This window comes from Gigantopelta aegis, chromosome 6 (genome assembly GCF_016097555.1).
Source record: "Gigantopelta aegis isolate Gae_Host chromosome 6, Gae_host_genome, whole genome shotgun sequence".
In the NCBI taxonomy this organism is placed as follows: Eukaryota; Metazoa; Mollusca; class Gastropoda; order Neomphalida; family Peltospiridae; genus Gigantopelta; species Gigantopelta aegis.
This window is the reverse complement of record NC_054704.1, coordinates 32,806,885-32,834,597: the sequence shown is the minus strand read 5'-3', so window position 1 is coordinate 32,834,597 and position 27,713 is coordinate 32,806,885. Positions and strand designations below refer to the sequence as shown.

At 36.8% G+C, this 27,713-nt stretch overlaps 3 protein-coding genes across 3 annotated transcripts; 2 read left to right on the top strand and 1 right to left on the bottom strand.

Annotated features, from left to right (window-relative positions):
- Nucleotides 1–241: 241 nt before the first annotated feature.
- On the bottom strand, nucleotides 242–27,713 carry LOC121376482. Its single transcript, XM_041504364.1, has 4 exons — nucleotides 27,674–27,713; nucleotides 25,433–25,540; nucleotides 6,794–6,929; nucleotides 242–2,531 (listed from the first exon to the last, which is right to left on the bottom strand). The coding sequence occupies exons 3-4, from the start codon at nucleotides 6,882–6,884 to the stop codon at nucleotides 1,396–1,398; spliced, it is 1,227 nt and encodes a 408-aa protein (XP_041360298.1). The 5' UTR covers nucleotides 6,885–6,929; nucleotides 25,433–25,540; nucleotides 27,674–27,713; the 3' UTR covers nucleotides 242–1,395.
- Nucleotides 13,078–16,377, top strand: LOC121374491. The gene is given in 5 exon segments (XM_041501589.1): nucleotides 13,078–13,269; nucleotides 13,826–14,452; nucleotides 14,454–14,603; nucleotides 15,692–15,813; nucleotides 16,245–16,377. Coding segments are annotated over 5 exon segments (1,224 nt in total).
- On the top strand, nucleotides 16,400–17,320 carry LOC121374490. Its single transcript, XM_041501588.1, has one exon. It carries the CDS (start codon nucleotides 16,400–16,402, stop codon nucleotides 17,318–17,320), a length of 921 nt encoding a protein of 306 aa, XP_041357522.1.

Sequence of the window (27,713 nt, the reverse complement as noted above, 5' to 3'; positions counted from 1 at the left end):
TGGTTATAAATGTGAGTGTGTTGGTTGTAAAAAATAATAGTTTCATCTGGGTAAAATAAATGTGCAATTTTATTTCATCTAGTACCAATGTGTCAAGTAGCCTTGTGCTTGAAACATGTATGGGGTACCTGTAAAAAAAAGTACTCAAATTTTGTGCGAAACTACGGTAGTCATAGACGCTACCCGTTATCTCAGAAACGAGCAGCTTGACCCCCATTTTTTTCTGATTCACTTTAAGTGTAAGGGGTGGTAAAATTTATATCCGTGGCGTTTATGTCGGTTGATACGTTGCAGGTAGGAGTTTTAGCCGTATATGTTACTATTGTCGTCTATGGGATTTGATTTGGTAGTGTACACCCTACAGAGGTCATTTACCGTTCGTTTTAGGTGGTTCATTTCGATACTCATACAATCGTGGATATTGCTGATGAATTGACAGCTGATCTCTACCTTGTTGATTCGATCATGGGCCGATTTGACACCAGTGTTTAACCCAGTCAACGTGTTTTCGATGGTACCCATTTTGTTCTCGATACTTTCTAGCTTTTCGGTATATCACCAACGGTCTTCGTTAGTTTAGAGATTTGGTCACAAAGTCTGTGCCCACAAGGGTGGGCTTACAGTAGTACTGCATGCATGTACATTAACCCTGGTTTGCGGGAGTGTAGAATACATTTGTTGTTGTTGTTGTTGTTATTGTTCTGGTGGTAATGGTAGAGATGAAAATAGTTGACCTGGTTGGTAATAAGTCTGTTGCATCTCGGTTGAAGGACATAGAAGATGCATATTGGGATTGTTGTATTCTGGCGATTTTGTGATATCTTCAAATTTGGTTTGTGCTACTGTTTACGAATTGGTACTCATTGAGCAGACATTTATCAAGGGCGGATCCAGGAGGACCTGCCACAATTAAAAAAAAACTGCCTTTTTAAAACAATTTGTTTACAATTTTCAGCTTTGCAAGTTGTGAATTATAGTCTTAATGTTACAAAGAAAATGTTATATTCTTCTATAAACTACTACTTGCAGATACATATAAACGAGTTACGAACGCCAGAGTGTTATTGGGATGCACCTCTTCAAGAGTTTGTCCATGTGCCCTTTTGGCCTTGGTCCGCCTCCCACAATATTTCCTGGACCGGTTCTAGTTTATAACTGGGATGTAAACAATTGTACAAACTACAGTGTCTCTTCTCAAAACACAGAAAAAAAAACCCCTCAGCTTCAAAGTTTTGAAACATTGCCTACTAAATGTGTGTGCATAGTATATTGCTGTGTGTGTTAAACGTGATATACATGCTAAACATCCAATCTATGCATCAGGTTCATAAGCCTTAAATCACGTATCTATTTGACAATGAAAAGTTTCAGTTCACATGCTATGGATTCGAACACTTATTTTTTACGTTTAGCGTTTGATACTCCTGCAAACTTTCCTGGACATGCATCATCCAATTTGCGCTTTTTCTTGGTTTCATTCGAACTATATGCCATTGACAGGTCTACAGGAGGCTCTGGTTTAACTATATCAATAATCTGCGTCTGGTCCATATCAGTTGTGTAATAGAATACATATTCGTCATCTATAACGGATCTCAATAATGCGTCTTGTTTCTTATATTGGGTAAACTCCTCATAGTCAAGGTTAAACAATTTCTGACAAACTTCATCAGATCCAACAGCTTCAAATGTTTCCCCTGGTGAAGAACCTTTTAGGGTGAAGACAATGTTGTAGCTACTTGGATCCGATTTGTATATTTCCTCGCATATTGTGCAAACGTATTTTCCATTTGGCAATTTGTTCAAACGACTGCCACAATTTTGCTTTTGACAAGAATCAGGTATACGATATTTATTTCGAATTTCTCGAATGGTTGCTTGAACGATTTTATCGTCACTGTCACTGAGTGAATCTGAAACATATATGACTGTTTTCAATGAAGTGGTCAAAGACACTGTGTCATTGGAACTGTTCACTTTTGCTCCAATAATTGTTAGATTCTGTCCTTTATTATATTTATTGGTATTTTCCTCAAATAATGCTATTTGAATTTGATGACTGTTGTCAGAGAGGTCAATCTTCCGACATAAGATATTTTTTCTTGATGTTCGAAATGGTTCTCCTAGATCAATAATGCGAGCATGAAGATTGACATAGCAGCTATCTTTTCTTCGTTGAATTTCTTCAATGGTTATATATTTTATCTTAAGGTTTTTGATATTTTCTGAAGGATTTTCATTAAGTGTGAAATGTGATGAATTATTTATTATAATTTGAATATTTGCTTCATCAGGTGTGTTGAATTTTTCGGGGATTTTTTGCAACCTAACATCTCTTATGGTATAGAAGTTCCCTGTCTCCAAATATTCTGCTGTTTTAATGGCTGCGGGATTGTGAGCTGTAGCTTCTATTTGTCCAAGTTGTCTATGTAGAAGTTTAACACATCTATAGGGCTTTCCTTCTGCACTTACGATTTCTTCATTGGTGATAACCTTACCACAGATGACCCTGTAGTCGCCTGGCTCAAGATCTGTAGCGACAAGACAACAATCTTTATGCAAACAAGTACACAACAAAACAGTTTGAACTGTCATTAATTAATGTAACACAATAAATATCTCTGATTCTAAAATTACAAATAAATGTATTGTATCGAATTATATGTTATGTTGTGTTACTACAACTTTTACCCTTAAATTATATCAGAAGAACTGGGGAGTTATGCTGGTTTCTGATATATAACAGATAGTGTCTCTGACTACCTTAAACCCGCACCCAAACTATTGCCAACCTAATTATAGTAGGACCCGTCCAACCCCTATGTTTTACGCACAACAGTAACTGGAACATTAATACTAATTCAATTCAAAATACAGGAATTTACTGGACAAAAGAAACAACAGTCCATGGCAATAAGTCATGTCATAGCTCACCAATGACAGCAGTGGTCATAGTTACTGCGCTAACTAAAGGTAGTACTAAACCAAATAACTTCCGGCTGGGTCAAAGTTTGAGGTGCACCCAACTTTTGACAGAGAAGTGACCCCCATTTTTTTCTGATTCACTTTAAGTGTGAGGGGCGGTAGCATTTATATCCGTGGCGTTTATGTCGATTAATATGCTGCAGATAGCAGTTTTAGCCACATATGTTACTATTGTCGTCTATGGAATTTGATTTGGTAGTATACACCCTATAGCACATATTCAGTGCATAATAAAAACTATTATGATTTTGTCATTTTATTTAATTAAACTATACTGGTTGATTAATTAACCATCACTTGACCATAGGGTGCTGAGTTATATTTTAGACAAATTTGTTGTTTTATGCAAAATTTTAAGTAAATTTGAACAAAAACTTTACCAAAAACATAATTAAATTTGTTGTCATTATTGTGCCTTCTGTTCTTATTTATACATAACAATAAGCTATTAAACATATATTTAGATCTCCAGATCATACTTTTTAAATAATCACTTAGTTTGCTCTCATGAAGAGCATTTTAAGTTTATATTAGATTCAGAACCAATTTTTTTCAGATTTGATTATCTGCCTTGGAGTAAGTTGACAATATGTTTTATTGTTAAAGCTGTATTACCCAATGCTACCAGTTAAATGAAATGCTGGATTACAGATTGTAGGAATACATCCAATATACATATTGTATTCATCTGGATTAGAAAATAATGCAAGAAAATAGATCTTCGGGTAATTATGTCATTTAAAAATAATTCTTTTAGTAATTAATCAAACATAAATGTGTGAAAGCTGCATGATAATCCCAGATATCACAAATATTAAAACCTCCAACTACAGTAGGCTATAAATAAAATATAGTCATGAATATTGGTGGCTGCCAATGGTTTTGATGATTCATTATAAAAATCAGCATGGTCGATGAATTTGAAATTGCCACACCTGGTAACTTGAAGAACCCCACACCCGGCATACGGGATTTCCTTCCAACACTAATGTTCAGGACATTAAGTCATTACTTCATACAGGTACAGTCATGTTGGTGCTTCCTTTCTCAGACAGTGTATTTTTTTAATACTGATATTTCTTTGATGTTAAGGTCTTCATAATCTAGGGGTCAGTCAAGTGCATGTGTTTTAATGGAATTCTTTAAAGGGGTAGAGGTACTCTTGACTAACTTTGTTGTCTCTACATATATACCTGAGTACACACACACTTCCAGAGTTTTATTTTAAAACATTTTGTTAATAACACTAATAAGACATATTGCCTTATGGGGGGTGGGGTGGGGGGGGGGGGGGGGGGGAGGGGGGGGGGGGGGGGGGGGGGGGGGGGGGGTGTTTGGGGGGGGGGGGTGGGGGGGGGGGGGTGGGGGTTTTTTTTTTTTTTTTCTGTATGCAATATATATGGCCTTATTTTTGGGGGGGGGGGGGGGGGGGGGGGGGGGGGTACATTATATTAGGTTGCACTGTAGTTCGAGGTGCACCCAACTTTTGATAGAGAAGTGAACACCACAAGTCCTGTGGTTGGTGATAAATGTCAGTGGGCTGGTTGTAAAAAACAAATAGTTTCATCTGGGCAAAAAAATGTATGCAATTGTATTTCATCTAGTACCACTGTGTCAAGTAGCCTTGTGCTTGAAACATGTATGGGGTACTTGTTAAAAAGTACTCGAATTTTGTGCTGAACTAGGGTAGTCATAGACGCTACCCATTATCTCAGAAATGAACAGCTTGACCCCCATTTTTTCTGATTCACTTTAAGGGTGAGGGGTGGTAGTATTTATATCCGTGGCGTTATGTCGATTGATACGCTGCAGGTAGGAGTTTTAGCCACATATGTTATTATTGTCATCTATGGGATTTGATTTGGTAGTATACACCCTATAAATCATATCTCGAGTTTTATAATAGAGAATTAGTAGCAAAAATTCATAAAATCTTTTTGTTTTTGTTTGTTGTTTTTTAAATCATGGATTGCACAGAAAAGGTGGGTATATTTTGCTTTGTTAAATCCCCCTCATCTGTCTTGGGCCATCCTTAATAGCCATGATGCCCCCTCCTTTGCCTTGGTACCCTAAATAGTTTCCTTTACATTTTCCATACAGCCAAGGCAATGTTTATGACTTCGACTTTGGCAGTATATGTTTTCAAAACAAGCCATGCTACTCATTCAGAACAACAGGACCTGTTTTTGACCGCAAATTAAAGACAGCTAATGGTCCAAGAATGTTCTACTCCTAGTTCATGTGCGATGACATTTTAGCTCCAAATGCTGTTTTACATCACAGCAAGAAACGCCCGGCAAACATCGGCGTCATACCGCGAGAATTTTCTTTTTTAAGTTGACGCTCGAGGGTCAAAATTGATGCGCGCGCTGACCAGAGACCAGACATTTATTTTGTTTGGCCTTAACACTCATGTTTTTATCTCGGTTGAGTCGTTATGATTGAGTCGATATTACGTTTGTGTCGATATATTTTTGGTTTCCAACGTTGATTTTTATATAGAAAAATGTCTGTAAGTGTCGTTATTAATATTGTGTGTTAAAATAAAATATTTAAAAAGGTAGATATGAATTGCGTGATCAATCAATGCCGTACCGGTATTGTGAGCACCATCAAAAGATTTACCAACATTTGACTGTAAACATATGATTTGTGGTTACTGTAACAGTTCACATGTGAGATGAACTAATGTTATTAGTGTTATCTACAACATTAAATAAGGTATTAAATGGTCTCATCTAACTTAAAAGAAAACGCAAGCAGACGACGACTTTGTGGCTTAGACAAATTGATGACTGGTGAAAGTAGGTTAATTAGTTAATTAACAAAGAAGGCAGTGATACCACTGTTTCTGCTAGGTTGGGTTTATGCCAGCATTTGAGTCGAGAGATTCGGAGTATGACCATGTTCCATTATCACACTAGTGACTTGCGTGTGCTGTAACCTCACCGTGGTGCAGGGGTGTAACATTCTCTTTGAGAATGGCCAATACAGCACACATCCCCTTGTTTTCTTCGAGATACAATTGAAATTTTGAATAAAAGTCAGTATCTATATGTGATATTTGTATTTTTGCACAGTTCTTTACACTGTTTTTATTTAAATCTTGAATTTTTATATTGATGTTGATCATCATTTTACTTGTTTGCATTACCATAGTTTGACACCCAATAGCCGATGTATTTTTCGTGCTGGGGTGTCGTTAAACATTCATTCATTCTCATTCATTCTCAGTGGAGAATTAAACATTTTAGCTCTGCAGCTTTCGTGTCACCATCCAATGCGCGATAAACATTATTACTAGACTTTATGAATTAGGTGTGGGATTTTTTTTTTCTTCCACAAAATATTTGGTGTAACTGTATTTTGTTATTAAAACTTTCTTATAAAAACAAAATTTAGATTGTTCTAAACCTTCACATTGATTTTAATTTCACAATTTGCAGAAATGTTAAAAGTTGATTAACTTAGTTCAGAACATGTACAGCGTTACGATTGATTGGTTGATTGATTGATTGATTGATTGATTAATTTATTTTTCATAGCATATCAATTTTTATCGGGCTACATTAATTTTAAAATGTATGATTAGATAAAAAAAATGCATTTATACATCTTTAAATATATATATAATATGATAATTTTTATTATATATATATATATATATATATATGTGTGTGTGTGTGTGTGTGTGTGTGTGTGTGTGTGTGTGTGTGTGTGTGTGTGTGTGTGTGTGTGTGTGTGTGTGTGTGTGTGTGTGTGATTTGTAAAACAGGTTCATTTCAACAACACAAGTCAAAACACTTACTAAAATCTTCGTCAACATGCGTATCCTTCAGTTGCTTTCTCAGGGGGCGATATCGGTTATCATAGAGAGTCTCCAGAAAGACATCATACATTGAAACACCCGTAGTTAAAAAGCGTGTGACATTAAGATCGTAAATCTGTTAAAAATAAACACATAACAATTTATAAAGAGATAACAGGCGCTTGAGGAGGAATTTATACGAGGTTAGGGTTTAATCCCGAACTATTATCGATTACAAATAGACAGCTATGGTAAAAGTAAAACTTAAAGAGTCTAGTATTTTTGTAATTTATTCTTCCCCCGTCTACATATCTTTTAAATGTGCAAGAGCGATTAAAATATTCAAGCAGAACATGTGATGTAAAGATAGAAAGACAGACAGACAGACAGAGCTTTGGCCATCTACAAAATAACTAGTGCCAGAAATATTTTCTAATTCAATCATACTTATAATTTCCGTATAATTCAATTATAAAAGACATTTTAGTTTTGTACCGCGTAGATTGTAGGTCCCATGCATGTGGTTGAGTTAAACAGCATCCATTTTATGAATGTCTGGATAGCTCTGAACGCATCGTGGTTAGATTGCGGTGGATTCGATGCCACAGGTTCGAGTCCCAGCAACGGCATGGGACAATTTGTGAGGTCAGAAAGGATTTAATTATCCCCTGCGCCAGTGCGTTAAGATCGATGTACGTAACAGTCAACCTCGACATATATACAATATATATAGATATTCATACGTCAATACATATTAGCCAGTGTCAGGTCTACCCACTGTGTCATGCACGTGAGCGTGATCGACCGCTTAGATTTTTTAACAACAACTCGATATCTTTTTAAACTAAGGCTATTTGGCGTCTACCAAATGGTTCGTTCGACACTTGAATGAATGAATGAATGAATAAATGAATGAATGAATGAATGAATGAATGTTTGTTTAACGACACCTCAGCACGAAAAATAAATCGGCTACTGAGTGAAGAAAACCCCGAATGCATCGAGGGTGATCAATCTTGTTACCGGTCTCACCTCAGGCGAGCGCTCTACCTCTGCTACATCCCACCCCTCTGTTTTAAAGATGAGTAATGTTATGAATATATACCTTGTCAAGCAAAAGTGCAGCCCTAGCTTTACGGCTGTTTGGTTCGGCATTATGTATTTCTTGTTTCTCTTCAAATGTTAGTGCTTCCTTTTCAAACATTAAGGGAGTTAATTTTGTTGGCTCAATTAAGGTCAGTGCAGAGCGGTAACACTTCCGTAATTGTTCCCTTTTTAACTCTTCCTGGTGTCTAGCCCATGCTGAAAAGAAATAATTATTTTCGGTTAGGACAATAAAAAAAGTTTCCTTGTGAAAATTCTTTTAGAGTGAGTATGTATGTATGTATGTGGGTATGTATTATTATTGTTGAAAAAAATAGCGTCGGTCGGAAGGAAGGAAGGAAATGTTTTATTTAACGACGCACTAAACACATTTTATTTACGGTTATTTGGCGTCAGACATATGGTTAAAGACCACACATATATTGAGAGAGGAAACCCGCTGTCGATAAGCAGCAAGGGATCGTTTATATGCACCATCCCACAGGCAGGGTAGCACATACCACAACCTTTGATATGCCAGTCGTGGTGCACTGGCTGGAACGAGAAATAACCCAATGGGCCCACCAACGGGGATCGATCCCACACCGACCGCGCATCGAGCGAGCGCTGTACCACTGGGCTACGCCCCCCCCCCCCCCCCCCCCCCCCCCCCCCCCCCCCCCCCCCCCCCCCCCATCCCATAAAAACAAAACCATTTACTAAATTATTTTATTACTCATATGGTTAAAATTATCTGGGTACATATCAAAGTGATACATCCCCACCTGGGACGTAACACTTCGACGTCATCGACTGGCGCAATACAACCTTACAGGAATATCAACCAAACGAGTTGAGTGATGTAAATTAAGATCGATTATGGGTAATAAAGCTAAAGCTCGTGACAATTGAAAATTATTTCACTAACGAAATGGAAGCTCATTTAATATCCTATAAATCCTTATGTACTGTTTACATCCGTGGATTTCGTACATATATTATCTTTATTCGTTTATAAATACTTGGCTACCCGTATATTTGTATTATTATATGTGTATGTGTATTGTAATTAATGTACTTACTGTCAAGTGTACATTACATAATATTTGTTTTATGCAACGTATTAATAACGTCATGTCTTATCTTGCCCATAGGTCAGAGAAGCTTCACACCAAATTTAGTTGGAAATGGTCTAGTAAATCTGACGAATTAATTATAGTTCAAATGCATTTCACTACATAATTATAGTAAAGTTCACCCCCCCCCCCACACACACACACACATATATATATATATGTATATACACACACACACACACACACACACACACACACACACACACACACACACACACATGTATAGTGGGCTCTGTCTAAACCGGATTCACTTGAGACCGATAAAATATGCCAGTTTAGACAGAATGCTGGTGTAGACAAGAGTTCGTGCGATATAGTGATCAGAAAATAACGTCAATAAAACCGCATATTAACTAAACGTTTTATATACTCTTCGCTGCAAAAGTTTAGACTCACTTAAAATAAGATATATAAAACGACGCACATACAATGAATTGAAAAGAGAAACAACTGATGTCGAGTCTGAAAGGTTTAAAGGCATATTGTCACAGACCACTGACCTATTTAATGGTCTAACAAAGTATTACCTGAACAAAAATAATTTGATTTGTCCCTAAATGTACTTTATTCAACCATCTTCATATCCACCATACTCCATTTATTAATAATATTTTGTAAAAATAAATGAATTATGGCAATGGTCCACAATTCAAAAACTAAAATTGCCGAGAGGGTTGACATGGATATCACTCCATCATGGTTCATTCAGTTAAGGTGATACCATAGCTAGATTTGGTTTCCAACAATTAATGTAATATTTTGTTATAATCTATTTTTAGAGAAATAAAGTCTTTAAATCCGTGGCAGTATGCCTTTAATAACAATTTAAAACTTGGAAAAAGATATGATACTGAAAATGGTTTTCTAAAACGAGGCACATAACTGACATTTTAAAAATAACACATTTCACATTATGTAATAACGAATTCATTGAAGAAAAAGTTAAATGTCAAACATTAATAACGTGTATGTCCACCCACTGCCTCTATGCAGGCCTGACAACACCGTCGCATACCACAGATGAGCTTTCTAATTTGGCGTTGGTCAATATTTTGCCACTCCTCAAGCAAAACTCTGCGAAGGTCATCGAGTGTCGCCAGCTCTGGTTGATGTGCATATACCCGTCTCCCAAGCATGTTCCAAACATGCTCAATGGGATTAAGATCCGGCAATAAGGCATTCTGTGACAATACTCGCCCTGTAGGGTATTGTGTTGTCATCCTGAAACACATGTTGACCAGGCATAGTCCTCAAGAATGGCAATATAACTGGTACAACAATGTTGTCCCTGTATGTCTGGGCTGTGACAGTACCTTGTACAACTACCAAATCTGTTTTACGATTAACACCGATCTCTCCCACACAATAACAAACCGAAACGATCATTTTGGAAAAAGGTAGCGTCATGGAACCTCTCACCCTGTCGCCTATAAACTGGTCTACGGCCGTTGTTGAACTGGAGGTTGAACCTTGATTCGTCAAAGAATAGGACACGTGCCCAATTACGGTTTCTCCACGTGACGTGCTCTCTAGCCCATCGGAGTCTGTTCACTCAGTGTTGGTGTTAGAGGGGGACGAACTGCTGGACGACGTGTCTCAATGCCGCGTTCCCTCAGACGCCGTGTAACTGTCGTCCGGGATACACGCACACCTATAGCAGCTTGCAATGAATTAGCCAGAACTTTTGAAGTAGTGTGTCTGTCGCTCAGAGTAATCAACCTCAGGAGGCGAACTTGACGTGGCGTTGTCACCCGTGGTCGTCCTGAACGAGGTCGATCTTGCACCGCATTTGTTTGCCGATATCGCATCCATAGATTGGATATGACCTTTTGTGACACCCCAAGTTGCCTATCGTTGAGATCTGCCATCTTGAAGGAGTGCCAAAGCTCTTTGACGATTTTCTGTTGATAGAGATCGCCCACGACCCATAACTTTTCATCTGCACCATTCATATAAAGAATGCTCAATTTATACCCAGAATGTGAATGGAAATTGTAAACGAAGTACATGCATTTCTTTAAGTCCAAAGAATTTCGTGATATTGTGCCCGCCAAGGCTGGTGCTGCACTGACAGCATGTGCAGATGTCTGCATACATTTTATCATTTTGTTAGGTTACCTGTTACAAGCCACGTAATGTTATGTGTTTGAAAATCACGCGTAGAGATAGCTATACAACCCAAAGACGGTAAACAATGACATTATAAGCATTGTCTCAACGTATATGCCAAAGGACACAAACAGCAGTCAATATAATTGTGAAAAGATAGTGGTACATAAATGTACATAAATACAAAGACACACAAAATATATACAGAATATCAGCCAGGAGATTAGAAGGTATTCATAATTAGGCTGACAGAAAGATGGTAAGTAACTATTTCTTTCATTCTTGAAAAACATACATGTAAATATATTTATTACCCCAGCAGTCACTCATAACAGGGAAAATATTTTCCATACTTTCTCAGTAAGAAATATTCTGTATTAGTCTAACGAACACTACTATTGGACAATTTGACGCTTATGAACCAACATCTTCATAAATCAAGGCTAATATTCGTTCCTCGTATTACGCCTTGATACATGTCGTCAAGAAATCGTGCCACAAAATGCTTAAATTTCATTGGATGCGATGAGATCTGATTGCAACGAATTGCAACGTTCCTTATAGATTCCCTTGTTATTGTATATAAAGATGGCAGCGTCAGCGTCCGTGGAAACGTGTCGTGTTTGTCACGATATGTTAAAAAAAAGGTTTCGGCGGTTAATTTTTGGGGAAAGTTTTGGAGTGTTCACACAATTGTGCGAAATCTTAGGGAATGTCCCAAAAGACAATGATAATATTTCTAAATATGTGTGTTCTGCTTGTTTTAATAAGCTAAATAAATTGGCAAAACTTGACTTCGATCTTATCAATCGAATGGATGCCATTCGTAAAGAAAAATTTAGTTTGGTAAGCAGCCTCAGAGAAAAGTATTTGGCGAAATCTACAGCCCCAGTTAAACTGTCAACACCTAAAAATACATGTCAGCAGCGTTTGTTAACACCAGCAAAAGGAAGCCCAGTTAAACTGTCATCACCTAAAAATACATGTCAGTAGCGTTTGTTAACACCAGCAAAAGGAAGCAAGCGGAACATCATCCACACACCAAGTCCAAGTTCTTCCCTACAGGTGAAAAAGCCAATGATTACAACACCCAAGGCAAAGTCACACAAAAGCGAAGTTCATGTTATGCCTTCACCACACAAATGCAAAAAAGTTTGCATTAGATTATTTTCTCCGGGAAAATTAAAGGTAGACATAGGCATATAGTTACTTCTGTCTGTCAAATGTTTTCATAATTTTTCATCTTCTCAAAATTCGTATTTTGTTTTCAATTATTGGGAGCAAATTCTAAACCACATCGATTTTTTTATTAATTTATTACAAATTCAATTAAGGCATCACAGTTGTTCCGCTAAGGTGCTTACCAGACATTAAGGCGCTTACTTACAGAGCCAAGGAAGCATGGGCCGTGCTGCCATATTGCCCTGGGGAAACCTATGAATTTTACATTTTAGATGTACAAACATAATTTGTATATGTTAGGAATAGATAAAAGAATATATATATTGTTTGTAAAATAAACACATATAGATTATAATATATGCATACAACAACAGGTTATTTAATGTATACTTATCACCAGGGCAGGTCTTTTCTTTGGTATTCTCAGTTTAATTGTAATATCCAAAATAATTGTTATTTTTTAAAATAATTTTTTAATACACATGTATAAATAATTCTCATTCAACATATTTGTTTGAAGGTCATGCAAAGAAGCAAAGTTGATGGAACAATAACATCAAGATTTGTTCCTGGACAGTTTCAAAAGATTGTTACCAGCATGTGGAAACCCCAGTCACCAAATAAAATTGGAAGATCCATCTACAGCTCAGATTTAAAACAATCCATACAAACTTCTGTTCTGAAGCAAGTACAAAAAGAATTAACAGCTATCTGTTCAAAAAATTCAAATTCCATTCTGCGTCAAATAGATAGCAAACATTCAACACTTTTAGTATGGATATTTTGAATCAAGAAATACAAACCACAGCTCCATTTATACACCGATTTATGTCCACATTGGTTAAAGCATCACCAGTGGGGATACCGGTTGCTACTGCCGTAGCTCTCCGATTTCGAAACACACACATATCTGCTTTTCATCACATTATTGCGCAAGTTTTAGATCATGGTGGAGCCACTGATGAGGTAAAATTTTATAATCAATCTACATTTAAATAAAATAATTTTTAAAATGATAATTGTTATATGCTATATGAATGTATATACATGTATGTCTTAACTACTTATGCATGTGCCTAATACTTTATTTATAAAATGAATATCCTTTGATTACAATAGTCATGTATATAACATTTCTTTATGATCTCTTTGTGTTTGCTTGAAATGATTTCACATCCCAAAGTAACTTCTTTTAGTAGTATTTCAAGGGTGGATCCAGGATTTTTTTTTGGGGGGGGGCACATAAAAAAATTTGAAATGAAAGTGCCGTAGATGTTTTTTCCTGTAATTTGAAAGTAAAATATAACCACTCAAAAGTACATATTTGTCACGAATACAGGGGGCGTGCGGACCGTGTGCCCCCTGAATCCGCCACTGTATTTTCCTTCAGTTATCCTCTATACAAAAAATAATAATAAAGCCATTTAAAAAACAAAACATTTTTGGGTCCAAATTCTGTCTAGTATTTATATACATATAATTATATATAATTAATTTGTTTTAGTTTTGTTTTTGTTTTTAGACTATCATTATTCTAAATAAGCTTGGATTGTGTGTATCTACATCTGCAACTGCAGTAAGAAAGAAGGCATTACAGCAGAAACAGATGGAAGATGTCAGTTCATTGATGTCAGAAGAAAAGAAACACTGTGAGAGTTTTCCAGGTACTTCCATACATACACTTCAATCTGCAGACATTATTGGGGACAACATTGATATCAGTAGAACTCCATCTCAGATGAGTGTTGATCGAAGAAACAAAAGTTTTCACTGGTTTCTGCTTGTTGATTTGGAAAAAAGAGTTTTGAATACCTCTTTGGATGACAGTGCTCCTATAGCCGACATAAGTCATATTGATAACAGTTCATTTGTGCAAAATTTGAAAGATTGTGATTCACTTGATAAAAACTTCATTTTTCACATCATGCATATACTTGTTAAGTATGTCGATTGCTTAAAAAAATATGCTGTATGTCTGCCAACAGTCATACCACATCCTCACTTAAGTGAAACTTCCAAAAAGTCTGATTTTGCCATTTTAGATTTGCTTGATAAAAGTGAAAACAAATCAGAAGATATGATAAGTATCTTAGAACACATTCATGAGAAATACATTCCTCGAACAGGTGGTGAAAACCCTACTGTAATTAAGAAAAAAGGTATTTGGAGGAGATGTTTTAACTAATGAAAGGGCTTACTCAGCTCAGTTAGCAATGTTGAATGGAAAAACAGACTTCGAAAGGCTGACTGGTGTTGTTCATCGACCTGAAGGCCTTCACAGAATGATGAATCTTCTTCTGGTATTTGAAAACTACAGCATGAATATGTTTCACTAAATAATGTTGGATTCTTAATTAAGTTGTGTTTTGTATGTTTTGTTATTTGTAAATATGTTTGTAGTAGAGCAGTTTCATCAAAGGAACTGACCCAAGTTCCAAGATATGTAAACATATATTTGGCATTTTAAGAAAAATTAAATTTTAGCTATTACAAACACCAGGACAACAATAAATATACGGTGTCAGAATGAATATTGTAAGCAGCTAAACTGCAATATACATGTAAGAACATATTGTCTTTATATGGTTTATACCCAAAAAATCTAAAAACTTAAAAATTTCTAAAATGGTGCAACACTGCATACAACTTACATACATCTTTCATTTGTTGCATGCTTTATTGAATTGTATTTTTTAATGGGGTTTTTTATGCATGCTATTAAATCAATTATAATACCTTTCAGAAATTCAGGGGTTGAAATGTCATCATTATAAGAAAATAATAAATTGACAGTTAATTTACTGAACCAAAAAATATGTTCAAACTGTAATGTCTAAAAAGCAGGCTTACTCAAATCTTGTTCAAAACTATTGAACAATATTTTAATATTTCATTGTGCGACTGCATAAAACAGTGATAATTTATTAACCAATTATCATGCTTAATGTTTAATAGTAATGCCAAAATATGTGACAGGTATTAGAGGCAAACAATTTAACCCCTGGTATCAGCTGTCATTGAGTTTTAGGGTTTTTTGTTGTGTATATTTAAATTTTTAAAGTGTATTATTTTTATTCCCTGCCATTTGTAAAATATAACCCCAGAATTGTCCTATCTAAAAGATTTGTTGTATTTAACTTAATTTGATTAAAAACATCAAAAATAGTGTAATTATCATGATTTTGGATTTCAATAAATTGTAGACTTTAACAAATATCCAGCAATTATAATATCTATTGATTATGGTTGTTATTTAAAAAAATGTATTAAATATCAGTCATCATTCAACAGAAACTAATAATTTTGCTTGAGAGAACTTACTCACATATTTATTTAATTATAAATAACCACAAGTGAGAACTATTGCAAAATGTTTTCCATTTGTCAGTTCATCTATCAGAAATTTTACAAGCAAAATTCTGCTTTGGACAAAGGAACCCTGTTCTACTTAAGGAATGTTGTTGGAAGGACCAATGTCAGTGGAGCCAATGAAGTTATAGCAAACTGCAGGTATGTTTTCCTAAAGTTACTTCAGTGGCATTTACTCAAATGTGTATGTGCGTGTGTGTGTGTGTGTGTGTGTGTGTGTGTGTGTGTGTGAGAGTGCGTGCGTATGCATGTGTGTGTGTGCATATGCATGCTTACGGTTTCCGCTGGGAGTTGCCTTACCCTGGTCTCCGCCGGGGTTGTGCTCGCCCAGATCTCAGTCAGGTCTGTTTTTCCCCCGACCCACCTCACCGGAATCGACCGAGTCAGTCTCCCCCAAGGATACTGGGCGTACGCCCGGACCGGTTAGCCTTGGGGAAAAGAGGAAGGGATCAGACACGGGTAAAGGACGGGGGGGGGGGGGGGGGGGGGGGGTAAGAAGTCTCGGGACTCCAAATGTCCAGTCCCAGGCTGTGGGACATGCACCCGTAAATTACGGGCGCATGCCCTGTCAGTCCACATCCCGGGAATCTTGGGGGCAGCAAACCCACAAACCCCAAACCTGGCCGCCATTCGGTGGGCGGCAGTGAGAGAACTGGCAAGGAGGGTCTGCGGACCGTCGGCTACTCCTCGTCAGTTGGCCAGTAGACTGGGACCATTGATCCCGAGTATGGTGGGCCCGTCAGAGGTGGACGTGCCTGCACTACAACAGATGGCCCGTTTTCTAAACGAGCCATCTGAGCAGTTTACGCTGAATCCAGTGTTGAGTGTAGCAGCGCTCATTCACTGGAGGGCGTTGCTTCACGCGGTGACTTTGTTGTCCCTTGAGGACCGCCGTTGGTTTATGGGATGGTCGGCTACGGGGGTGGATATTCCTCGGAATAAGTATATCCCGGCGGGGGAAGAGACTTCTCAAGATGACGCCCCGGGAAAGTTAGTGATAACGGGGAGTGGGGAGTCGTTGCCAGCGGAGGACAAGGGTCGGATGGTTTCAGGGGGAGCAGAGCCCGGTGAGAGCTGGACTGCTTCGCCTGTGCCATCAGTAGTGGGGAGGGATACTCTCCAAGGGGTGGATGCCCATTTTCACCCGAAGTCTTTTGCCCGGGTCATGAAACTGGGCACAGCTCCTAGTTTGGAGCAAGTGGTACAGTACCACTACCCACACCGTATTCCATGCCCAGCTATTGATGTGATAGGTGGGATGTCCGTGCATATCGAGCCGGGTCACTTTCCACCTATGGTGGAATGTTACCCGGCCTGGAAGGTGGTAGTAGGGATTCATCCCCGGTTCGCCACCATGGTCCAAGACGCAGAGAGGGGATGGGTGGAGAAGATGGCCACTAAGAATGGGGTGACCATCTTCGTTGGTTTAGATTTTTCTACCGACGTGGGGACGTGGAGGGCCCAGGAGTTGTTGATGAAAGCACTCCTGGAGGCCAGCAAGCCGTCCACGCCTGTAGTGACGAGTTTTGTAGGAGGGAGTTGGGAGTCGTGGCCCTCTAGCGGCCGGTCTCCTTCTCCTCCAGGAGAGGTGCCCCCGTTCCCAAAAAATACACTTAACCTCCTTCGACGGGGGGTGCCAGGCGGTTAAGGATGCCTGCAGGCTGTTCCCGGAGGCCTATTTTGCGAGAAGATGTTTGCAATGGATGGGGAACAGCGCCAGGCGGTGGCGCTAATCCCCGTCGATCATCTTCTCCTGGAGACGAATGCCCCTCATGCCGGACTGAAGGGCCAAGGTCCTAGCGGCCCGAGTTACCTCGGCGAGGTGGTAGCCGAGGTGGCCAGGGTTCGCAAAACATCCCTGGAGGCAGTACTGCAGAGCACTGTTTCCAACAACCGGCGCTGTATGGGCTTGTTAACCGGTGAAAAGGGGGGGAAAAGGGGGGTGATTATTAAACCAGGAGGTTACCATGGTCAAGTCTGTATGGAATGGGTTTGTACCGAGCATTAGCTGGGAACACCCCTCCATATCATTCACACCTACATATCTTAGTCAGGTGCTATGTACTGAATTTAAAATATTTGAAAATAATTATTTCAATATGGTGGGGGATTTTTACTGGTGGTATATTTTAATGATGGTTTGTAGACCAGAGAATTAGGGTTAAACTTAAATAATCGTATTATATGTCTAATTTTAATGTTTTATTTCAGGTCTAACAATATTATCCAGTTAAATGTATTTCAGGTGAATGGTTGGTGTTCAGCATCCACTTGGGGAACAGTTAATTGGGTATGGGAGGCCTGTGGGTAAGTAATAATAGAAGATGTCCCAGGAAGGGGGGTTGGATTTTGGGTAACTGGGAACAGACCTTATTTCTAAGGGGTCTCTTCTCAGGTAAGTATGTAATACTGAGAAGATAAAACAGGACATAAAATTATATTTTTCCTGGATGATGCAGACCGTTTCCATCCTTTTGTGAGGGGGAGGGAAGGTATCTATCATGTTCCTTAGGGAGAGGGTCCCAAATTATTTTGTGGGGGAATAATAGTTAATTCTCAATTAACTATTGCTAAGTTGAGGGATAATTATTTGAATTATGACTCTTTTTTAGTAAGGATGTAATTAGGAGGTCAACATCATATAGGGCAAAATATGATGGACCAGTTTTTTGTTAGGTTTGTGTAATATAATGTAATATAGTTGCCTTGACTGACATTTGCACAAAAGGCTGAGTTGGAATTTATTTAACTGTTAACTTTTAAGTGTTTAACTTTTAAGTGTTTTACCTTTAAGTGTTCAACTTTAAGTGTTATTCAAGGAGTAGTTCTTGGTGTTTCATTAATAATATTCCTGGATGTGACTTGAACTGTGCTCAGTGCATAATTTTAATATTCATGGATGTGACTTTAACTATGCAATGGATAATACTCGTGGATATAATAACTTTAATGGCTTTTCTGGATGCCACCGCCAGATAAGTCAGTATCTTTTTACAAATATGATATGACTGTTTCTTTTGGGGGGTAGTCTTAACCTATAACAATAGGAAACCCTGGATGTTTCCAAGAACCTGTTTATTCATGGATGGTCGTCGAATCCTGGCCCGGGTGAATCCGAGTCAGTAACCTGCGTGTGAAGTGTTTGATGTTCCCTGGAAATTCGGGAGGTGATCTTCTCTTCTATAAAATGGGGGAGAGTGTGGTGACTCGCGACCAGTCAACGCCTGGATGTCGAAGTTGGAAATGGTCCGCCGCCTGCACCCCTGGAGATGGAAAGTCTACTGGTGCATTACCATGTAGAGCTTGGCGGGGAAAAGGAGCCCACCTATTGGACGAGGAGCGTCCCGTGGACACAAAAAGCCAGCAGACGATTCTGAAAGGCCAAGCCCGCTCGCGACTGAACCGTGAAAACGACCAGACGTTACGGAATCAAGATAATCAGCTAAACCGTAAGTACCCACTAATTATAAGCTTAATACTCGGATAAAGTCACAACAGAGTGCAATTCTCAAATCGCATAAAGGAAATGCAAGAATCCCATAACAGATCTATAGAAAACTTACAATTTGACAATATCCAAATAAAAAAAGTCAATGAAACGCTAGAAAGAAAACTTGAACAACTTGAAAAGAAAAACAGAGCCCTATCTGCCAGTTTACAAGTACATGCAGTAAATGTGGAGTTACTCCAAACTTCACAGAAATCAACAGTGGAGACTTAGATAGAAATTAAAAAGGGACAGTTTGAGGACAGATCAAATGTTCCACTGACATCGGCCGTTAAAGAAAACTGTTCTATGTCATGCATAAAAGAAACAAAAAACCCCATAAACAACACAGATGAGCAATCAAGTACAGAAGAAGACAACGAAGAAGAGCAATTTATTCAGGTGAAAAAGAAACAGCAACATGTAAAGACCATTCACAACACCAAACTTCAAACGGAAGGTAAATATGAGAACATTAGGCAGCCAGCCCCCCCCCCCCCCCCCCCCCCCCCCCCCCCCCCCCAACACGCAATACATACATCAGTGATGAAGTAACATCACTTTTCCTAGGTGACTCGATTCTGCGTTTTATCGGTCAACACATTCCAAACCGTACGTCAAAGGTGTTGTTTTACCCAGGACATGGAGTGACCAAACTCATGGAACAAGTCAAGAACTTGCCTCAAAAAACAACTGTCATTGTTCACATTGGAGTAAATGACTGCCATAACCCTCCAGATTACGCTTTTGAAGTAAGTGAATACAAACAGTTGTTTAATGAATGTAAAAGTAAATTTCCAAATGCAGCCATTTACTTTTCACTCATCTTGCCTTCTTTAACTCAAGGCCAACTCCACAAAAACATCAACAACGCAAATGATAAGATTAAAAAATTAGCTTCCTCATTAAATGTGGAAGTAATTGACCAATCAACTCTGTTTCAGGGTGCCCCCAAAAAGAACATGTATCACGACAAAGTCCACCCCAGTAAATATAAATCTCGTATTCTTGCCAACTCATTCCTGGAGTCTGTGGGTCTTACAATTAAACACAACAAAGACAGATCAAGTCGTGATACTGACATCCAACCACATGTGCTTGCCAGGGAGCACAAGTACACCCACCAAGATTTCCCACCATTGCCAAACAGAAGCAACAGTTATCCCCACAGAAAAACCGATCATGCCGAGAGAAATACTATGGTGCATTCCAGTGAACGGATGAATGGTCAACGGATGACAAACACTTATAATGCCAACATTTTCTCAACTCCAAATGACAGGATAAGCAATCAACATCAATATCATCCATTCTGAACTCACGTACTGTCTACAGTAAGAGACAGCAATGTTCCTTGGGGTTTCCCAGGGAGCGCTACCAGCAGGATGCCATTCACTGATCATCAGAGTGCTCAATATATACTGCAGTATCTCAATAATCTGTTCCGATATTCATATACATAAATGTGTGCAAAACGTTAAATGTATGTGAGAGAGGTGAAGTAGTGGGTTATATAGCCAATGGATCAGCATTCCAGAAGGTTGAATTTGATTAATGTTAACATCAAATTCACAATTTAATATTTCATTTTGGAAACAAGGTATATCCGACTTAAAACGTGATGAACTTAATAAGTGTTTTAAAAACTTTCATGTTATTGGTCTCTCTGAGACATGGTTAGGAAACAAGAGTGACTTCAATTTTACAGGATATTTTTGAATTTCCAATCCACGCAAATAGTTTGTGCAAGCATCCCGTGGTGGATTGGCTTTTTTTTATGTAAAACTGGTTTAAAGCCTTTTGTTTCTTTTGTAGCATGTAGTGAATTTACATTATGGATTAGAATTAGTAAAACGTTTTTATCGGTTGACAAAGATATATTTGTCTGCACTACTTATGTACCACCTGAAAATTCATCATATTGAAAAAATTTAACAACAGATCCCTTTAATGTCATAAGTAATGAAGTTTTAAAATATTCGCAACATGGATCGATAATAATTGGCGGGGACTTTAACGCTAGAATTGCTACCGAGTGTGGGTGTGTGAATAGTGATGGAGTTAATTTTCTTGAAAACATATATGTACCGTCAGATATTTTTACTACCATAGAGACAAAAAGAAATAACCGAGATAATACAACGAACAAATTTGGACAATCCCTCATATCACTAGCAATTGCATCAAAATTAATTATTTTACATGGTAGAACAGTTGGAGATCACTTGGGACAGTTTGCATGCCACACGTACAATGGTCAGAGTGTTGTAGATTATGTTCTTGCATCTGAAGAACTCTACAGCCATGTGAAATATTTTAATATTAAACCACTTTCATGGACATCAGATCACTGTCAGCTCTCCTTAAAACTTAATATATCAGTTAGAAACAAAACGTCACAGGAAAATCCCAAAAAATTCAGCCATAAATTCACGAAACGTAAACAAAGAAAATGGCACAATAATAGCATGCCACGTGTATACTCAGCAGTAATGTCAGATGAAAACAAAGAGGCACTCAATAGGTTCATTTTGACACCACCACCAACGTCGGATTTAGACGCAAGCTGCTATGTCAACTTGTTTAAATCTATAGTAAATGCCATAAATATATATGCTACCAAACATCAGAATCTAAATAGATCTCTGAAGAAAAATCTTTGGTTTGACATAGAATGCAAAAATGCCAAATTGGCTATGGAATCTAATTTCAAGACATTTAATGCTAATAACACACAAGAAACAAAGCAAAATCCATTTCTGTCCAAAAAGAAATATAAGAGATTAAGAGATTAACCCGTCATAAAAAAGGTCTCATAAAAGTGATCTTGTTTCAAAACTTAGAAGTATACCTAAGAATGACACAAAAGCTTTATGGCATACAATTAACAGTATTAAGGATAAAAAAAAACCCGAAGTGTTCCCTGATCCTCATGAATTAGTAGACCACTTTGAAAAGATCTACCAAGATCCAACAGTTAACTGTTCTTCTAATGAGGTTGATTATACTAATCTGCAGGATAACCAAGTGATTAATTCACCAATATCAGCACTGGAAATTATAGCATGTATTGAAGATATTAAGCTGAAAAAGGCACAGGGTGTAGACAATGTCATTAATGAGCTTATCAAATGTCTCTTTCCATTAATACTAGATCATGTTGTCAAAGTTTTCAATGATATATTGTCAATAGGCTATTTTCCTCCACAGTGGGCCCATTCAATAATTGTCCCTTTGCACAAAAAAGGTGACAAAACAGACCCAAGTAACTATCGTGGAATCGCTCTTAGTGGTTGTATTGGTAAATTGTTTTGCAAAATAATAGATAAACGAATTGTAGACTACCTACAACAAACCAACCAAATTGATATCTGTCAAGCTGGGTTCAGGCAAGGATTTAGAACAACAGATCACATATTTATACTAAAAACCCTGATTGATAAATATAAATGTAAAAAGAAAAAGGTCTATGCATGCTTTGTAGATCTCAAACGAGCATTCGATTATGTGGATAGAAGCAAGTTATTTAATAAAATTGCTCTTATGGGGGTTACAGGTAATGTTTTAAAAATAATCAAATCTTTATATGTTAATGTTACATATAGTGTTCAGACTGATAAAGGCATATCACAACCATTCCAATCAAACATTGGTGTTCGCCAGGGCTGTATTTTATCTCCAACACTATTTACTATGTTTATTAATGACTTCCAAGAATATTTATGTAACATTGGAGATAAAGTATCACTAGACAAATGCGCTTAAGCCATCTACTTTTTGCAGATGATCTTCTACTTTTATCAAAAACCCCACATGGTCTACAACAGCTCCTTGATCAACTAGATATATATTGTAATGACAACAATCTTACTATTAATTTAAATAAAATAAAAATTGTTATTTTTGGTGGCCAAAGTACAACAAATAAGCTTACTTAATAATAAAGTCCCAGTTGTAACAAAGTATACATATTTAGGGGTTGACTTTACTCAAAATGGAAATTTTAAAGAATGTTCCCGATCACTTTGGAGCAAAGGACTAGGTTGTTTTTACAAGATGCAGAAAGAATTCTCAAATGTTAACCTACCAGTAGACATTTCATGCCAGTTATTTAATTCTCTTGTTGAGCCTGTCCTTTTATATGCCAGTGAGATTTGGGGTGCCCAGTTCATATCATTAAAATATTTGGAAACTTTCCTGCCAGAGAGAGTGCTTTTAAAATTCCGTAAATCAACACTACAGGTTAATAGTCGTACCCATAATTGGGCCTCTAGAGCTGAGCTAGGTTTGTACCCACTCCTGTTGTCTGTGGTAAAAAAAATGTTACATTTTTACTCCCATATACAAACTACGGACAACATTATTTTACAACATGCTTTCTCTGAATGCACAAGCCTTGAAAAGAAAAATATTGGTTGGCTTCACAAATTATATTATTACATTGGTGAGTTGAATCAAAAACGAAGCACTGTCAATTATCCCATTCATCTTATAAATATAATTAAAACTAAGTATCACAATATTTTAAAAGAAAACCATATAGCTCCAGCCAAAAGAGATGGATCCAGTAATAAGATGCGAACGTACAAATTATATAAACACAATATTCAACTAGAGCCATATTTATTACACTGTATACATCCAGAGCACCGTAAAGCTTTTACTAAAATACGTCTCAGTGACCAGAAATTAAAAATGGAGACTGGGCACCATACAAAACCCTTCACTCCAGTGGAAGAACGTTTATGTGACCACTGCAATGTAACTGAAGATGAATACCATCATATCATAATATGTGAGAAATATAATAGTCAACGTGTCAAATTATATGCATATCTAACTTTCCATAATTACCTATTTAAAAGTATGAGTATGCAAGAAAAATTTAAATATATTATGCAAAACCAAAACCCAGCCTGTGCTGGTGCGGTATGCAAATTTGTTCATGATTATACATGTATTGCCCATAATTAGTCATTTTGTTTGTTTCTTGTTTATGCATATGTTTTGCATCCAGTTCCGTATGTGGAATGTTTATATGCAATAAAGTTTTTATCTTTTATCTTTTTTATCTTTTCACTCGGGACATAAATTTGATAATAACTGGTAACTCGTTTATTATCATCTATAATGAAACTCATCTCCGATATCGTACTTATTACACAATGGACATATTCTATTTTGTAGTGGTACATTTTTTCATCTGCCCGTTTCAGTTGGAAGATTATGGTTTGATAATCTAAAATGTAATAATGGACACCAGTGTTTTCTCTCTACAATTGTGAGGTGTCTCAGATGCAACAGTATTTTAAAATAATTTATAATTTGAAGCTTTAGATGCGTTATCAATATAAGTAATATACCATGATTGAAAAGTAAGCTTTGTATTAATATACGTTTTCAACACGGAAGCATTAGTAATATCATTGCACTGTGATAACCATATTATATGATATATATGTACAACCAATATCATCTAAAACAGATTTAAGATACATAATCGATTTGTGATTATAACGTTATTTTTAACATCATTGAGTAATAACGACCACTGGGACTGTTTTCCTGTGATTAGTCGATACCAGTCGGTTGAGTGCTCGCTTGAGGTGCTTGCGTCGCAGGATCGAACCATCTCGGTGGATCCATTCAGCTGATTGGGGGTTTTCTCGTTCCAACCAGTGCACTACAACTGGACAAATGCCGTGGTATGTGTTTTCCTGTCTGTGGGAATTTGAACATAAAAGATCCCTTGTTGCATTAGGAGTCATAGTTACCAAATGTTTGACATCCAATAGCCCATGATTAATTAATCAATGTGCTCTAGTGGTGTCGTTAAACAAAACTTTAAAAACAAAACAAACATTTAGTAAATCTATTCGATTTGTGAAATGTAATACATAGATATTTATAAATTTTTACATTATCAAGCTTTGATTTTCCAAGGTAAAACACCTTTTTGTAATCATTCCTGTTGATTAAGACTTTCGTCTTTTTGCAATTTACCGTTAGTTTCCATTTCGTGCAATACGAATCAAATACATTCAAAGAGTTTTGCATATCTTGGTAATTATCTGCAAGGAGTACAGTGCCATCAGCAAAGAGTAAAACAAACATTAGGATGACACACTGGATACAAAGCACCGATATTCCAAAATTAAAACAAATGAATTTAATATGTATTTTAGTTGTTAAAACAGCTATGTTAGTTGCAAACATCTTACCAAGGCAGCAAATTCAGAACAGTTTTTTAACAGTCATGTGTTTTTGACTTACCTGCCGGAGAAGTCATGTTGTTTATGTATGTCTTTCACTACGGTGTCGCTATGTTAACGGCTACGAAGTTGTACCCATATAAGTTCACCATCAGACAATAGCTGAAAACTAACAAAATGCATGTACATCGATTATTTTAAAACCGAAACTACCTGTACTCAAACATATCAATTCTATTTTTATTTTAGAGATGTCATGTGAAATACCAGTTCCTGCATTAAAAAAATGTAGCAGGTTTCCTCAAAGACTATGTCAGAATTACCAAATGTTTGACATCCAATAACCGATGATTAATAAATCAAGGTGCTCTAGTGTTGATAAACAAAACAAAGTTTAACGTTTCAGATTCCGTGACTTCTCACGCAGGTATCCACTATCAAGGAGTGCTGCTCGTATTGCTCATACACCAAGTGGTGCGACTTTCAGCCAATCACTGGCCTGCTAGCAAACATAGCTGTGTTTATATAGAGATACAGTATTCGGAAAACGACACTAGCTGTCATTGAACTTATAATATAAACAAACACAAACATAATACGTATCTGTGTATAAGTGCAGTATATATACTTTGCGTGTATAGTGGCTCTTGTAGTTTGATTAAAACATAATGTCGAAATGTCCACACATGTTGCCATTAAAAAGTTCATATCTTAAAGTATACATGTGGTATATGATATGATATATGATATGTGACGTGATTTGACATGATGTGATGTGATGTTATGACACAATATATGATATGATATGATATATGATATGATATGATATGATATGATATGATATGATATGATATGATAATAATTTTCTGACAAAATAAACACTTAAATAAATTTGAAATTAAAACTTTCAAAGAAATGAACTAATTATATTTGATTACCATATATTTATCTTTATCCATATATATATATTCTGAAAATCATACCATAAATTAAAAATAACTTGGAAAGATACAATTTTAGCTTGATGCATATATCTTTAAAAAATACCAAAATAAAATTGTTAGTGAAAATGAAATACAATCTCAGTACATATAACATATTAAAGTAAATAATAAATCGGTTTTGTACTCGCGTTAGCATAATGTGGGTATTAGATACATAAATTATTTAGTAGAGGGAAATTTCACTTTTTCACTCTTTCAATTTATAGAAACTTATAATATGCTTGTTTGGATGGGTGGTTGTTGTTGTTGTTTTTTTGTTTTTTGTTGTTGTTTGTTTGTTTTTTTTGATGCGGGTAGGGGTGGGTCTCACATTAAGCCATTATTGTTTTTCAAAACTTAAACTTTCTGTCATTAATATCATACATTGTTGTATTTGGATGGGTGCTGTTTAAAAACCAACAACAAACAACTATGTATATTCTATGGTTATGTACAAAACGTGAAATAAAGACACACACACACACACACACACACACACACACACACACACACACATTATTTATTTATTTATTTATTTTTCATATAATATTTATTTATAGAAGCCAAGCTATTCTAAAACGTATGGATCGTTTGATATGTTATGTACGAAAAGGTTACCTTTATATCGATAATTCTATATAGTAATACCATTTAATGTTTTTTGACAGTGATATGTTAGGTTTTTAAATCATCACACATTTTAGTACTTTACTTAATAATGTTTATTTGTGATTCGGTCATTTTGCGGGGGAAAATGCGGATCGTTTGGCTTTTAAAGTAGTTTAATTGTGGCGTGGGGGGTTTTCTTAGGTGATTTACATTCTATGATGTTAAAAGTGCGACATTTTAGTCATGCTATTATGACCCTACCAATCATCTGTAGTGTTGTATCTTAAAGTTACTGGCCCTAGGTACACGTACCTTTTCTGTTTCGCATAAAAAAAAACCACACAGACAAACAAACAAACAAATAACAAAATTATTTTGTTTAGCTAGAGCAAACACCAGAACCTCCAGAAACACAAAGAATTTGTCAGTAGTGATAATTAAAACAGAAGTAAAATGTATAGGTTATTGGCTTTAAGAAAGCCGTCATGGCCGGAAGTTTTACTGCAATTGCCTTGATGCATGCATGCGCATCCATCTTAACTTAAGTCACGTTCCAAGACACTCAAAATATTGCAAAACTAGTGTGCACTGAAAAGGCCTACATTATGACTAAGTATTGTAAAATTGTACACAGATATTGTTGACATGTTGTATCTAACAATAACATCCGTTTGTAAATACAGCTAGTCGTCGCCCATTACAATACTTACCGGTGTTGAAAGCCATTTTCATTTGTACCCACGTGTCATC

Bases quoted from the DNA above. Each gene is read 5' to 3' on its own strand.
- LOC121376482 (XM_041504364.1), bottom strand. From the start codon at position 6,884: ATGTATGATGTCTTTCTGGAGACTCTCTATGATAACCGATATCGCCCC. The intron at 2,532-6,793 runs GTAAGTGTTTTG...TTGTCGCTACAG, and splicing joins GCATGTTGACGAAGATTTTA to ATCTTGAGCCAGGCGACTAC.
- LOC121374490 (XM_041501588.1), top strand. From the start codon at position 16,400: ATGGTGGGCCCGTCAGAGGTGGACGTGCCTGCACTACAACAGATGGCC.